General features: G+C 41.5%; 1 protein-coding gene across 1 annotated transcript; it reads right to left on the reverse strand.

The window, feature by feature from the left end:
• On the reverse strand, positions 1–11,070 carry ttc1 (tetratricopeptide repeat domain 1). Its single transcript, XM_058415206.1, has 8 exons — positions 10,964–11,070; positions 9,006–9,464; positions 8,201–8,261; positions 7,925–8,037; positions 7,746–7,782; positions 6,489–6,637; positions 3,345–3,399; positions 1–607 (listed from the first exon to the last, which is right to left on the reverse strand). Exons 2-8 carry the CDS (start codon positions 9,453–9,455, stop codon positions 471–473), a joined length of 1,002 nt encoding a protein of 333 aa, XP_058271189.1. The 5' UTR covers positions 9,456–9,464; positions 10,964–11,070; the 3' UTR covers positions 1–470.
• Positions 11,071–13,144: the final 2,074 nt, after the last annotated feature.

Here is a 13,144-nt window from a genome sequence, read left to right on the forward strand (position 1 = left end):
TAAGCCCAGAGAAGCTTTTATTGATTTGCAGTGACCTGTCCTTCGAAGGGGACAAATTGACTTGGATCATTCCAAACGTTAAAACAGTAGGGGGTAAAACAAAAAAGGGGTACAAACTTTTGCTGGATAGTTTTTTTTTGTATTTTCAGATATCTACTATTACATTCCATAAAATAAATAAATGTTTGGTACTGTAGCATTTGTCATGCAATCTCCGATTTATTTTCTTTCATGCTTATGTGATTTATAGTCTAGGTTTTTGAGTCAGTTTGCAAGGAGTTTTGTAAACGTAACCTCAACACCATTAAAGACAACCGGTGACCAAGTGGTGATGGTCCACAATCGTCTTTACTTATAATTTAAGCAGAATTTATAGTGTTACACGACAAGACACTGGCAAACGTGTGGTTGGTGGGCTGCGGCGTTTAGTCAGGTAGCTGCTGCTGTGCTGGAGAAGGAGCTTCGTGCTGCTATCTGTTGTTGCTGTTGGGATTCTGAACAAAGTTGACAGAGTAGGATCCCGTGTTGTTGTCCTGATTGACCTGGAAGTTGGCAGTGGAGAGTCCGAAAGGACGCAAAATCATGTTGCCCAAATCCTTGAGTTTACCTGTTTTCAGAAGAGAAAGAAAACGGGTCAATAAAACAGGATGTTATATTTGTGTGAAGCTGTGACTGCATAAATATTCCTTATTGATCAGACTGCAGACACACGGCCCTGACTGCCCGCTCACAGAAACTTCAGTCAGTTTGATCTGGTCTGGATCCAGCAGGTGCTCTGATGCTCGCTGGATGTTTTCTTCTTTATTGCAACATTAACTAGTGAACTCTAGAGATGCGTGAAACCCCAGGAGGTCAGCAGTTATAGAAATACTCAATAAATACTCATAGTCGAAATCACCGAAATGATATTTTCCCCATACTGATGGATGCAAAAGATCCTGGCTCATATCTGCACGATTTTATACACTCCACTGTCATCGAGCGTTTTCCATCACGCTCATCATCTCCTAGATCTCCAACTAATCAATAAACTGCACTGCATTCTGGGTCTTCGGGTCTACAGTTCGCCATCTCAATTACTCTACATTCTTGTTAATTCGATGTTTAATGTTTCTAGAAAATGGCTAGCGAGAAAATACATTTTTTTCTCCTATTACACGGATTAAGTCCTTCCATGATGCAAGCTTGACACACAGCGTCTAAACTCTCACGGGAACAGTGAGAACACCAGGAAACAAATTCGACCCAGAATCATAAGCGCTTAAAAAGTCTACGTGTCAGATCTCCATGTCAGTCGTTTTAAACGACTTGCTCTCAGCGTATGATTTAAGATCGTAAACGTGCAAATGGCTGCAGTTTGTAGTCTGGCACTGGTGTTCATTAGAAAGAAGCCCAAAGGCAAACGTTGAATATTATGGCCTTTTTTAACAGCACAGTTGCTTTAGACAGCAGATGAATTGTTTTAACAGTAGCAGAACCTGGCTGTGGAGCGCAACACGGCTGACAGAACCTTGGCTTTTTGTTCCATCCTCATACTATTTTTATAAAGCACCAACTTATACCATATAACCTGCTCATGTTTTTAAAATCTTCATGCCGATAAACTATTCATTCCAGGTCAATGAGATATAAAATGTGCTTTTTTCCAACCTCCAGAAGATATTTTACGTAGTATTACGTCATTTAATGTTACGTGGAGAGACAGCAAGGTGGGCGAACACACCCATTTTCATACTATTCAACTATTCCTGATTAAGGGATGTAGGGAGTGCTATAAGAACAGAGCTGCGTTCGTATACACACCAATCCACTTTCTACTGCTGCAGCTACTGCTGGACTTCCTACAGATCCTGAGTGACCGATGTCTCATCCAATCAGAGGGAAGAATTCCATTCGCAAACTACACTTGGCTAGTGCTTGACTTTGGACAGTGGAAGTACACCATCTCTCCCACTCAGAGGCCAGATTTGCTGAAGTGGTTACTGGCCATGTGGTATCGTCAAGATCTGAGTTTAAATTCTACACGTTCAGCATGTATTGCTAAGGACAAATGAAGCAAACATACTGTATACACCAATCAGCCATAACTTTACGACCAATAATGGCTGACCCGTGTGATCCAATCCAACAGACGAGCTACTGTTGCTCAAATTGCTGTTAATGCTGGTTCTGATAAAGGTGTCAGAATACACAGTGCATCACAGTTTGTTGTGTATGAGGCTGCATTGCCACAGAACAGTCAGGGTGCCCGTGCTGACCCCTGTGCATTGCCAAAAACTCCAACAATGTGCACATGAGCATTAGAACTGGACCACGGAGCAATGGAAGAAGGTGGCCTGGTCTGATGAATCACATTTTCTTTTAGATCACGTGGATGGCCGGGTGCGTGTGCGTCTCATACCTGGGATACATATGGTACCAGGATGCACTATGGGAAGAAGGCGAGCCGGCTGAGGCAGTGTCCAGCTTTGGGCAAACGCTGGGAAACCTTGGGTCCTGCATCCATGTGGGTGTTACTTTGACACGTACCACCTACCTAAGCATTGTTACAGACCATCTACACCCTTTCATGGAAACGGTATTCCCTGATGGCTGTGGCCTCTTTCAGCAGGATAATGCTCCGTGCCACAAAGCAGAAATGGGTCAGGAATGGTTTGATGATCACAACAACCAGTTTGAGGTGTTGACCCAGCCTCCAAATTCCCCAGATCTCAATCCAATCCAGCATCTGTGGGATGTGCTGGACAAACAAGTCCGATCCATGGAGGTCCTACCTCGCAACTTACAGAACTTACAGGATCTGATGCTAACATCTTGGTGGCAGATACCACAGCACCCCTTCAGGGATCTAGTGGAGTCCATGCCTCAATGGGTCAGCGTTGTTTTGGCAGCAAAAGGGTGACCGACACAATATTAGGCAGGTGGTCATAATTTTATGCCTGATATGTGTATATTATTATACAGTAGAGTGATGTAAATCATATTTGACCTGCAGTGTATTCGTGACTGTCATCTCAAAATGATTAAAGATTATCAAGCTGAAACTGTGACCTGCTTCAGTAATCCTCCTATTTTTGTTTTTTTAAATAAAAATGTTCTCTACTGCAGTCTGTTTAGAGTGTTTTGCTCGGGAACATCGAGCACATTTGGTCCCTCTGCTCTCATTCTGTTAGCCTTTAGCCTAGTCATGAGCTCACAGATTAGATTAGATGAACAGAGCCGAAGGAAAATAACAAACCAAGGTCCTCCTTTGTTCCCCTAATAGACAAAAACACACAGAAAATACACTAGCCTTCTCTATGCAGAAGACATCCTATATCCAAAAAAAATAAAGGAACTCTTACCTAGCATCTCTTCTTTCAGTTTCTCATTTCGTTCCTCGATCTGTCGTGGTAATCTCTGCAGGAAAGAATAAAATATACATCAAATTACATGATCCAGTAAACCTCTACAGTGTAAATGTAATGCAGGATCAAATCTAATGTACAATGATAGCTTTATTTTCCAAATCTGATTTGTGTGACTGGAAGACTGATGCAGATTACGACGCTGAATGGCGTGTCAAGTTATAAGGGAAGTGTCAGTACTCGTCCAGCAAGGAGGCTTGGGTTTAGATTTCATTCTGAGACTTGTGCATGACACAGTAAAGGGTGTGTGTGTGTGTGTGTGTGTTGCAGCTCCATTCACCATATGTTCTTGTGTTTTAGAAGCTGCGGGTTCTAAATGACATAATGAAAATTTAACGCAGCTTTATTAAAGATGTAGAAAATATTCGTAAGGACATGGTGTTCTTGTGCTACTGCGTGTCACCCTGACAATCCTTTTGAACCGGATTTGGCACAGGATAAATTAAGAATTTATGTAAGAACAGGAGGGGAAATAAATCAGACAAATTTAATATATATATATATATATATATATATATATATATATATATATATATATATATATATATATATATATATATATATATATATATATATATATACACATACATACATATACATTATATATATATATATATATATATATATATATATATATATATATATATATATATATTTACTAGACAAATATTTAAGAATATTATTTATTATTTGAATCTTTAAAATGTGAATTTTCACAGGAAGCTAATTACTTACCACATTGGATTAAATAAATAAAATAAATAAATAAAAATAACAAATAAAAAAATTAATAAATCACCAGCAACAACAAAATAATAATAATAATAATAATAATAATTTTAAAAGAAGAGAGCAGTCATACTTGAAATCCCAAAGTAGAAATACAAAAGAGACGCATTAATTCACGTATATAATTGCATAATTTCCTTCATCTGAACTTCAGTGTAACTAAAAGGCCCCTACAGATCCCCCCACTTCCAACACATTATTACAGATTGATGCCATGACCTCAGGCACTACTTAAATACTATTTTTAAGTGTATTGATATAATATTTCAACACTTATTTAGCTTCTCTTCTGTACTTTCATTTCAATAACCAATATCTGCTCATATCAGACTGATAGTGTCCATCATCTCCTTTCCTCCAAAGTTTCTGCATCTGCTGGACATCAGCTGAAACTAAATCCCAGACGCAGGCGCATGTCAAGATATCATGATTTCCCTGGACAGATCTCGGATCACGCCATCTGGCATCACAACCTTGGGGTAGTCTCTGGACAAATGTCTAACATTCTGAAAAAATCTTGAAAGTGTAAAAAATATATGCCGTTTTATTCGTGAAGAAAACAATAAATGAAAAGTAGTAAATAAGTGGTGTGCACAGAACCATAAGCGGTGCATTCATGATGAGCGTGCAGTGGAAACAGAACAAAACATTTTGTTCCTTTCATTTTCTTAGAAAATGATCTCACGTGCATGAAATTTTCTAAAAGAAAAATGCACAGCACTGACTATGCGGAATTTTTCTGTTTTCTGCAGATATTTTTTAGTATGCATAGTCTGGGGCTCTACACCATCTTGAATCAGTCATGCAGGTCTGTCCTTTACAATATCAGGAGGACACTCAGGTGCTTCTTCAGTCCATTATCGTTTTGAGACTGCAGCTTGCCCTTCAGATCAGATCTGCCCCATGCACTAAATCTTGAAACTGATTCAGACTGCAGTGACTAGTTTTCAGTCTTCCCACACCAGCACATTTCTGCTTTCCCTCCACTGGCTTTCTGTAGCTGCCGACATCAGATTCAAATCCCTGATGCTCGCCCACAGAGCCGAAAGTGGATCGTCGGCTGCCTACCTGAAGGCACTCATCACACCTCGCTCTGCACCACTCTTCCGTCAAGCCTCTAGTGCAGCTAGAACCCAATATGCCTCAACCCATCATGCACCCAGATAAAATATGACTTGATGCTCTTTAATAAATGGAAAAGGGTCGTTAGGAAAATTGCTGTGGTATACATTGGGACACGCTGTTATAGGGAAATAATCATCTTCAGAGTAGTAACAATAACTCTGCATCACAGCAGGCAACCACACACACCAAACTGTCATGAATAATTATTCAAGAACCAATCTGTTAGTAATCATCTAATGAGTACAGCTGGACATTTAGTGTGTAATGTAGCCCTGGACACGCTGATAATAAAATGCATTGTTAATTCAATTACACTACATTGCCAAAAGTTTTGGGACACCCCTCCAAATCATTGAATTCAGGGGTTGGGCTCGGCCCTTTAGTTCCAGTGAAAGGAACTCTTAATGCTTCAGCTTCATACTAAGATATTTTGGACAATTTCATGCTCTTTGTGGGAACAGTTTGGGGATGACCCCTTCCTGTTCCAACATGACTGTACACCAGTGACCAAAGCAAGGTCCATAAAGACATGGATGAATTACAACGGAGACTGTGAGCCAGGCCTTCTTGTCCAACATCAGTGCCTCACCTCACAGATGCTAGAGGAATGGTCAGACATTCCCATAAACACACTCCTAAACCTTGTGGAAAGCCTTCCAAGAAGAGTTTGAAGCTGTTATAGCTGCAATGGGCGGGACAACTCCATATTACATTCATGTACATGTAAAGGCAGATGTCCCAGTTTTTGTCTGGCTCACAGTCTCCGCTCTAATTCATCCCAAAGATGTTCTATCAGCTTGAGGTCAGGACTCTGTGCAGGTCAGTCAAGTTCCTCCACACCAAAGTCACTCATCCATGTCTTTATGGACCTTGCTTTGGTCACTGGTGTGCAGTCATGTTGGAACAGGAAGGGGTCATCCCCAAACTGTTCCCACAAAGAGCATGAAATTGTCCAAAATGTCTTAATATGAAGCTGAAGCATTAAAAGTTCCTTTCACTGGAAATAAGGGGCCGAGCCCAACCCCTGAACTCAATAATTTGGACGTGTGTCCCAAAACGTTTGGCAATATAGTGTAGCTGTAATCATTTAATTGCCTTTTAATTACATAAACAATGTTTTATGTTGGGTTTGAAGCTTGAGTCCTGCAGCAGGTGACAGTTACTTACACAGCAGGCTTCTCTTGCTACTGGGATGCTTGGGTCTTTCTCCAGAGCGGTCTTGTAGTCCTCCAGAGCTTCATCCAGCTTCTCCGTCTGCTCATACAGCTCTGCTCTCCGTAGAATGGCGCGCACATAGTCTGGGTTCAGTTCTATAGCTGGAGAAGGGAGGAGAGAGATATGAGAGATGCATTTTCTGCAAGTTCCCTGGGCCATGACGCAGGTTTTTCTCGGCATCTCTATGACGACACGGACTCAGCTATCTGGACAACATATCAGATTATTTCTAGCGAGAGCTTTCTCCTGACATGAAAGATTTCCTGACAAATTTCCACAATAGATTCACTTTCTATTCATTTGGCAAAACTTGGCTGTTTCTCACCTTCTATTTTACAGGATTCTTGTTTGGAACGAAACTTTTAATGACTTTAAAATGCCTAAAAGCACGCAATCGACTTATTCATCATCAAAATGTTGCTGCAATATATAACGAGTTTTCTCATTTCTTCTTCTTTTTTTTTTTGCTGAGCCACTTAAAATGACTATTGTGCCTTTGAAGGGAAAAAACATCTAATCAATTAATTAAAAAAATTTTTTTTACAGTTTGTAATTGTTATTAGTTACTAATAATCAGTTAGAAAAGTGCACAATTCATCACAATATACACCGACCAGGCATAACATCATGACCACCTGCCTAATATTGTGTTGGTCCTCCCTTTGCTGCCAAAACAGCCCTGACCCGTCCTGCACTGTGTATTCTGACCCCTTTCTATCAGAACCAGCATTAACTTCTTCAGCAATCTGAGCAACAGTATCTCGTCTGTTGGATCGGATCACACGGGCCAGCCTTCTCTCCCCACGTGCATCAATGAGCCTTGACCACCCATGGCCCTGTGGCCGCTTCACCACTGTTCCTTCCTTGGACCACTTTTGATAGATACTGACCACTGCAGACCGGGAACACCCCACAAGAGCTGCAGTTTTGGAGATGCTCTGATCCAGTGGTCTAGCCATCACAATTTGGCCCTTTTTGGTCAAACTCACTCAAATCCTTACGCTTGTCCATTTTTCCTGCTTCTAACATCAACTTTGAGGACAAAATGTTTCACTTGCTGCCTAATATATCCCACCCACTAACAGGTGCCATGATGAGGAGATCATCAGTCTTATTCACTTCACCTCTCACTGCTCATGATGTTATGTCTGATCAGTGTATACACTATATTATATCATCATATTGTCCAGAAAATCAAAAAATTTATACCTTTAGTGCAGTCTTTGATGGCGTCTGTTTTCTCTTCCTAATGGAGACACAAATAAACAAAACACAAGTGTTCACTTGAGAATAATATTAACTCAAGAGTAACTAAGATGTCACTGGCTTTCAACAGATTCACATGTTCACCAGTTAATAAAAAGCTGGTAGGATGTGTAAAAGTGTACCAGGTGTATCCGGGCTGCCGCTCGGTTAGAGAAGAGGAAGGATCTCTCCTTGCTGTAACACACAGGACACACTGCCAGGGCATCGGTGTATAATTTCTGCGCCTCTACATATTCTGAGAACGTCAGCAAGTACAGAATGAAATGAGTATTTATCTTTCTCTCTTGACAGAGAATTTGGTTCATTGAAATCTTTCCTATTGGACTATACAGAAATTGTTATGTTTTAAGTGTTTCAAGAAAAAACGACATGTTGCTGAATGTAGAGACTATTCTCACCCCGGTTCTTGAAGTGTGCATTTCCCTTTTCTTTCAGCGCCATACTCTCTACTTTTCTACTCTGTAACAGAAATAGCAAAGAAGAAAAGAAAAGAAATTTACAATAATTGGTGAAATCACATATTACAAAATAAATCCATCTGTGCATGCGGTGGAAAAAAATGAATCTGGCAACCAAGGCAACTCAAATAACAGCTCTATGCACCGTGGTAAGCGGAAAAGCATCTCATCTCAGAGGTGAAGGGGCTACAGAACAGGAATCCGAGGTAACGCTGGACACAGACTGACCCAGACTGATCAGCATAAGATTTTTCTCATCTTTCCTTTGTTTTGAGATGCTCACCACGTTTGTGTCTCCTCTTTCTGACCTTTCTCATCAACAAGGTCTAGTCCAGGTGTCCCCGATCTTATCCGGAAAAGGCCGACGTGGGTGCAGGGATTCATTCAGATGACTCCACCTGTTCAATCAACAGACTGAGGTGTGGTTTCTGATAGTTGGAACGAAAACCATGCCATCACAGCAGCCCTTTCCGGATATGACAGGACTCTCCTCCTCTGTGATTGAAAATCCCAGGAGATCAGCAGCTACCTAAACACTCGGTACAGACCATCTGGCACCAACAACCAAAGTCTTGGAGATCATTTTTAATATCAAGATACAATTTGAATATTTTAAAAGTTCCACATTTAGAAATTTAAGAAGTAATTTAGAAATGATGGGTTTCTGCTTATGAGACCCCTCTAATAATTAATAGTTTATTCATGTCTAAATAAATCCATTCACTGTAAAGCATGTGATGCTCACCTCTTTCTCCTCCTCGGTCAGGCTTTTCTGAGCTTCTCGTAAATGCTCGTCATCATACTCAGTAGGCTTTGCTGCCTCTTCCTTGAATTCGGAGTCGCTGTCTGTCGTCTTTTCATCTTCCTCCTCTCCTGGCACCGTATCGTTCTCCGGTGGCTCATGTCTCCTCGTAGCAGCACTTCCTTCAAACGGATTAGAAGCCTGCACAGATTCTTCACCCGTGTCAGGGTTTCTGACAGATTCTCTTTGTGATTCATTTACTGTCCCTTCACTGTGCGTCATCTCTGTTTGATTCAAGGCCTGTGACGTTGTCTCTGCATGAAAGGTCTCCACACAGTCATAGAAACAGTCCTCGTCCTGCTTTCTAGCGCTCTGGCCATCTGGATGTCCTCTCGTATCCGAGACCTTCAAAGAATCGGCCATAGCAGCCAATGTCTCGGATTCGCCCTCCATTGGTGCTTCCTGGACAATTTATTAAAAGGTTACACGGTCAGTCAGCATAGACCTCACTAGTATTATTATTATTATTATTTTCAAACACTTGTAGAAGGCCAAATTAATGAAAATTAACATGGAAAACATTCTGAAAATCATGAGGTTGGAGACATTTGGACAGTGAAGTCATTATTGCCATGGAAATTTAAAATAATAGGATAACAATTCTAAATAATAACAAACTTTATTATTTATTATAAAGTTCAGATTCCATGATGGCAGGATTCTCCACGATTCTAACGCCGCACAGACGTAATACACGTGGAATTGCATCCGATTCTCCACGTGACACCTGAAAAAAATCAAAAACCTTTCCCGATACGATATCAAACCCCACGTGACTGCCTATGTGACGCCTTCAGAAGACCAAGAAAACAAGGACAAGGATAGAGAAACAAGGGCAAACTGGGCATAGAAAATAGCCAAAAAAAAAATCCTCAGTAAGTGCTGTGTACTATGATCTGTGTGTGTGTGTGTGTGTGTGTGTGTGTGTATGGGCAGCTGTAAGTGCTATTATTATGATATGAAAGCATCCAGGAGTAACAGCAGCTCAGCCAAGATTCGGCAGACTGCCCAAACACGCAGGGCGAAGCAGCCGAGTGCCGACATACAGAACTGCCTCCGGAAGCAACAGCAAAACAATAATTGTGTCCCAGGTCCTATGGGGAATGTGACACAAGCCTGAGATCAGTGGTGTGAAGAACGGTCACACAGTGATCGGTCATGCTTGGACTAATGGTGTGAATGTTAATGCGACAGAACTCTTGAAGAACAAGGCTGAAGATGTCTGGCCCGGCATGACAGTGCACAAAGTGAGGTCCGTCATTTTCAAGACATGGTTCAGAGCCCTGACCCCTTACCTAGATGAACACCTTTGGGAATAAAAAGGAGCGTCAATAACGAGACGGGTTTCTCATCCAACATCATTACAAATTCTCATGACAGTTGTCTCAGAAGGTCATTTAGAATGGTCAGGTGTCTGCATACTTTTGACCTTATAGTATATGCTATGTTGTAATTACAGTGTATAAAATAAAATCGCCAATGAGAGTAGAACACATATAATGGTCATCCCTGAGACAGCAGGAAAGCCGGGCATGACTGCTTTAAGCTCTTTAACGTTGACTTCATGCTTTTAAATCTCTAATAATCCAAAACACAGGTGTTTTATGATTAATATTCAGTCTGTGACAGCTACCTAAACCTTCCAGGTACATTTAGATAAAAACAAATATTATTCCTAAGCCTGGCTAAACACTTAATGTGAGGTAAACATGTTAAAAACGCACTAAAATGTAGCTAGCCACAACCACCTAGCTTAGCTTAACACTGTTTTCCAGCACGCGTTAGATGTTTAGCATGTTAGCATAACTTTTATCCGCTATTTAAAGGCGAGTGATTTTAAGTAATGTTTAAAACAATGCTCGGAAATAAATACAGAAAGCAACCAAAATGTTATTACAAACCTTACAGATACTCCTCACGGCTCCCTTCTAGAAACAACACGAAACGTCTTCCGGTCTCCTGACACGCCTGTGGCAAAAGGATTATGGGAGGTGTAGTCCAAGTGTATCAGCACGTGGCCACTGAAAACGGGAAGATTGTCTTTATTATTTGTACGTATATATGTGTATACACTATAATGCCAAAAGTTTTGGGACACCCTTCCAAATCATTGAATTCAGGTGTTGTTTTTCAGGGTTTAGGCTCAGCCCCTTAGTTCCAGTGAAAGGAACTCTTAATGCTTCAGCTTCATACCAAGACATTTTGGACAATTTCATGCTCTTTGTGGGAACAGTTTGGGGATGACCCCTTCCTGTTCCAACATGACTGCACACCAGTGACCAAAGCAAGGTCCATAAAGACATGGATGAGTGAGTTTGGTGTGGAGGAACTTGACTGTCCTGCACAGAGTCCTGATCTCAACCCCATAGAACACCTTTGGGATGAATTAGAGCGGAGACTGTGAGCCAGACCTTCTCGTCCAACATCAGTGCCTGACCTCACAAATGCGCTTTTAGAGGAATGGTCATAAATTCCCATAAACACATTCCTAAACCTTGTGGAAAGCCTTCCCAGAAGAGTTGAAGCTGTTATAGCTGCAAAGGGCGGGGCAACTCCATATTACATTCATGTGCATGTAAAGGCACACGTCCCAAAACCTTTGGCAATGTAGTGTATACTTGTGTACACTAATACAAAATCACAGTAACCCAGGCTCAGGGCTGAGCTATAGAGCAGCAAAACACACGTATCTATATGAACTTATCATCATCTGGAAGGGATTGACCTGGTCAGAGGTATTTCTAGATATAGGGATATAAATGAAGCAGCAATGATTGTGCAGAATGTAATGGCATGGTCAGTGAAGTGTCCGCTAGTCTTATTTGTGTTATATAAGAGATATGGGGTAGAATCCATCCCTTGGTCTTGAAGTGCGTGTACTGATGGATCTCTTACTTGATGGGAAATGCACAGGATTGGTCTTTCATGCTGCGACCTGTCATTTGTGTGGAATAAATGTGCTGTAGGGTTGTGAACAGAGTTCAGAGGTTTATCCTGTGCTGACCAGCTGCAGCACCAGGATACGATGCCCCTCATGAGCACGGACTCTACAGCACACTTGTAGAAATTGTTAAAGATTGGAGTGGACAACCGGGCTTTCCTCAGGCACCTGAGAAAGTGTAGATGCAGGTGGGTCATTTTTAATGGCGGCTGTTTCGTGCTCTGTCCACTTCAGAGTAGAGCTAAGGGTGACCCCATTTAAAGGTGTCGACCCTCTGTAGATGTGTGTGTGTGTGTTGCTCTCTGTTTCCTGTAGTCACCGATCAGTTTTGCGGCCGTTGAGAGAGAGGTTGTTATCGTGGCACCACTCTGCCAGGATTCTCACCTCCTCCCTGTAGGCTGCCTCATCGTTGTCTGTAATCAGCCCCTTGATGCTGTTTGAACTGTATCTAGCCAAACAATCGTGTGTGAATAGCGAGTAAAAATAAGAGGCTCGGTACACTGCCCTGCGGGGTGCCAGTGTTGAGAGTCAGAGACGAGGAGGTGTTCATGCCTATCTGCACGTACATCCGGTTGCGTAAGGTTGGGGCTGAGTCCTAAATTCAGTAGCTTATGTGATTGGAATGAAACACTGAGCTATAGCTTCAGCACCAACCACTTAAAGCATTTCATCGTTATGAAAGCTGCTATGAGAGCTACGGGGAAGTAGTCATTAAAACACTTTAAACAGTATAATAGTCGCGTTTTTCCGGCTTCCTGCATGTTGATTCTGCTGAAAGAACGTCATGCATCGTTCATAGACAACACAGGTATAATCTCCTGCAATGCTACAGTGTGTGTGTGTGTGTGTGTGTGTGTGAGGAGGAGGGTCTTTGTTAGCAAGCTCAAAGCAGGCATAAAAGCATCCAGTTCGTTGGGGAGTGATGCACTAGCAGCTGTTAAAGTGTGTTATTGGGATTTGTAGTCTGTGAGTGTACAGTTTCCCCTCCCACATCTGACCCATATCTTTTGTTCTGTCCAACTGCATTTCCAGATAAAAGCCCCTCAAGGGCCTCCTCCTTATGGTAGTATGATGCTCTTGAGTAAAGTTGAATGAAAGGCTATAGTGTATTTTTTTAGTCGTCCTCAGACTAGTTAAATAG

This window comes from Hemibagrus wyckioides, linkage group LG18, assembly GCF_019097595.1.
Source record: "Hemibagrus wyckioides isolate EC202008001 linkage group LG18, SWU_Hwy_1.0, whole genome shotgun sequence".
Taxonomy (NCBI): domain Eukaryota; kingdom Metazoa; phylum Chordata; class Actinopteri; order Siluriformes; family Bagridae; genus Hemibagrus; species Hemibagrus wyckioides.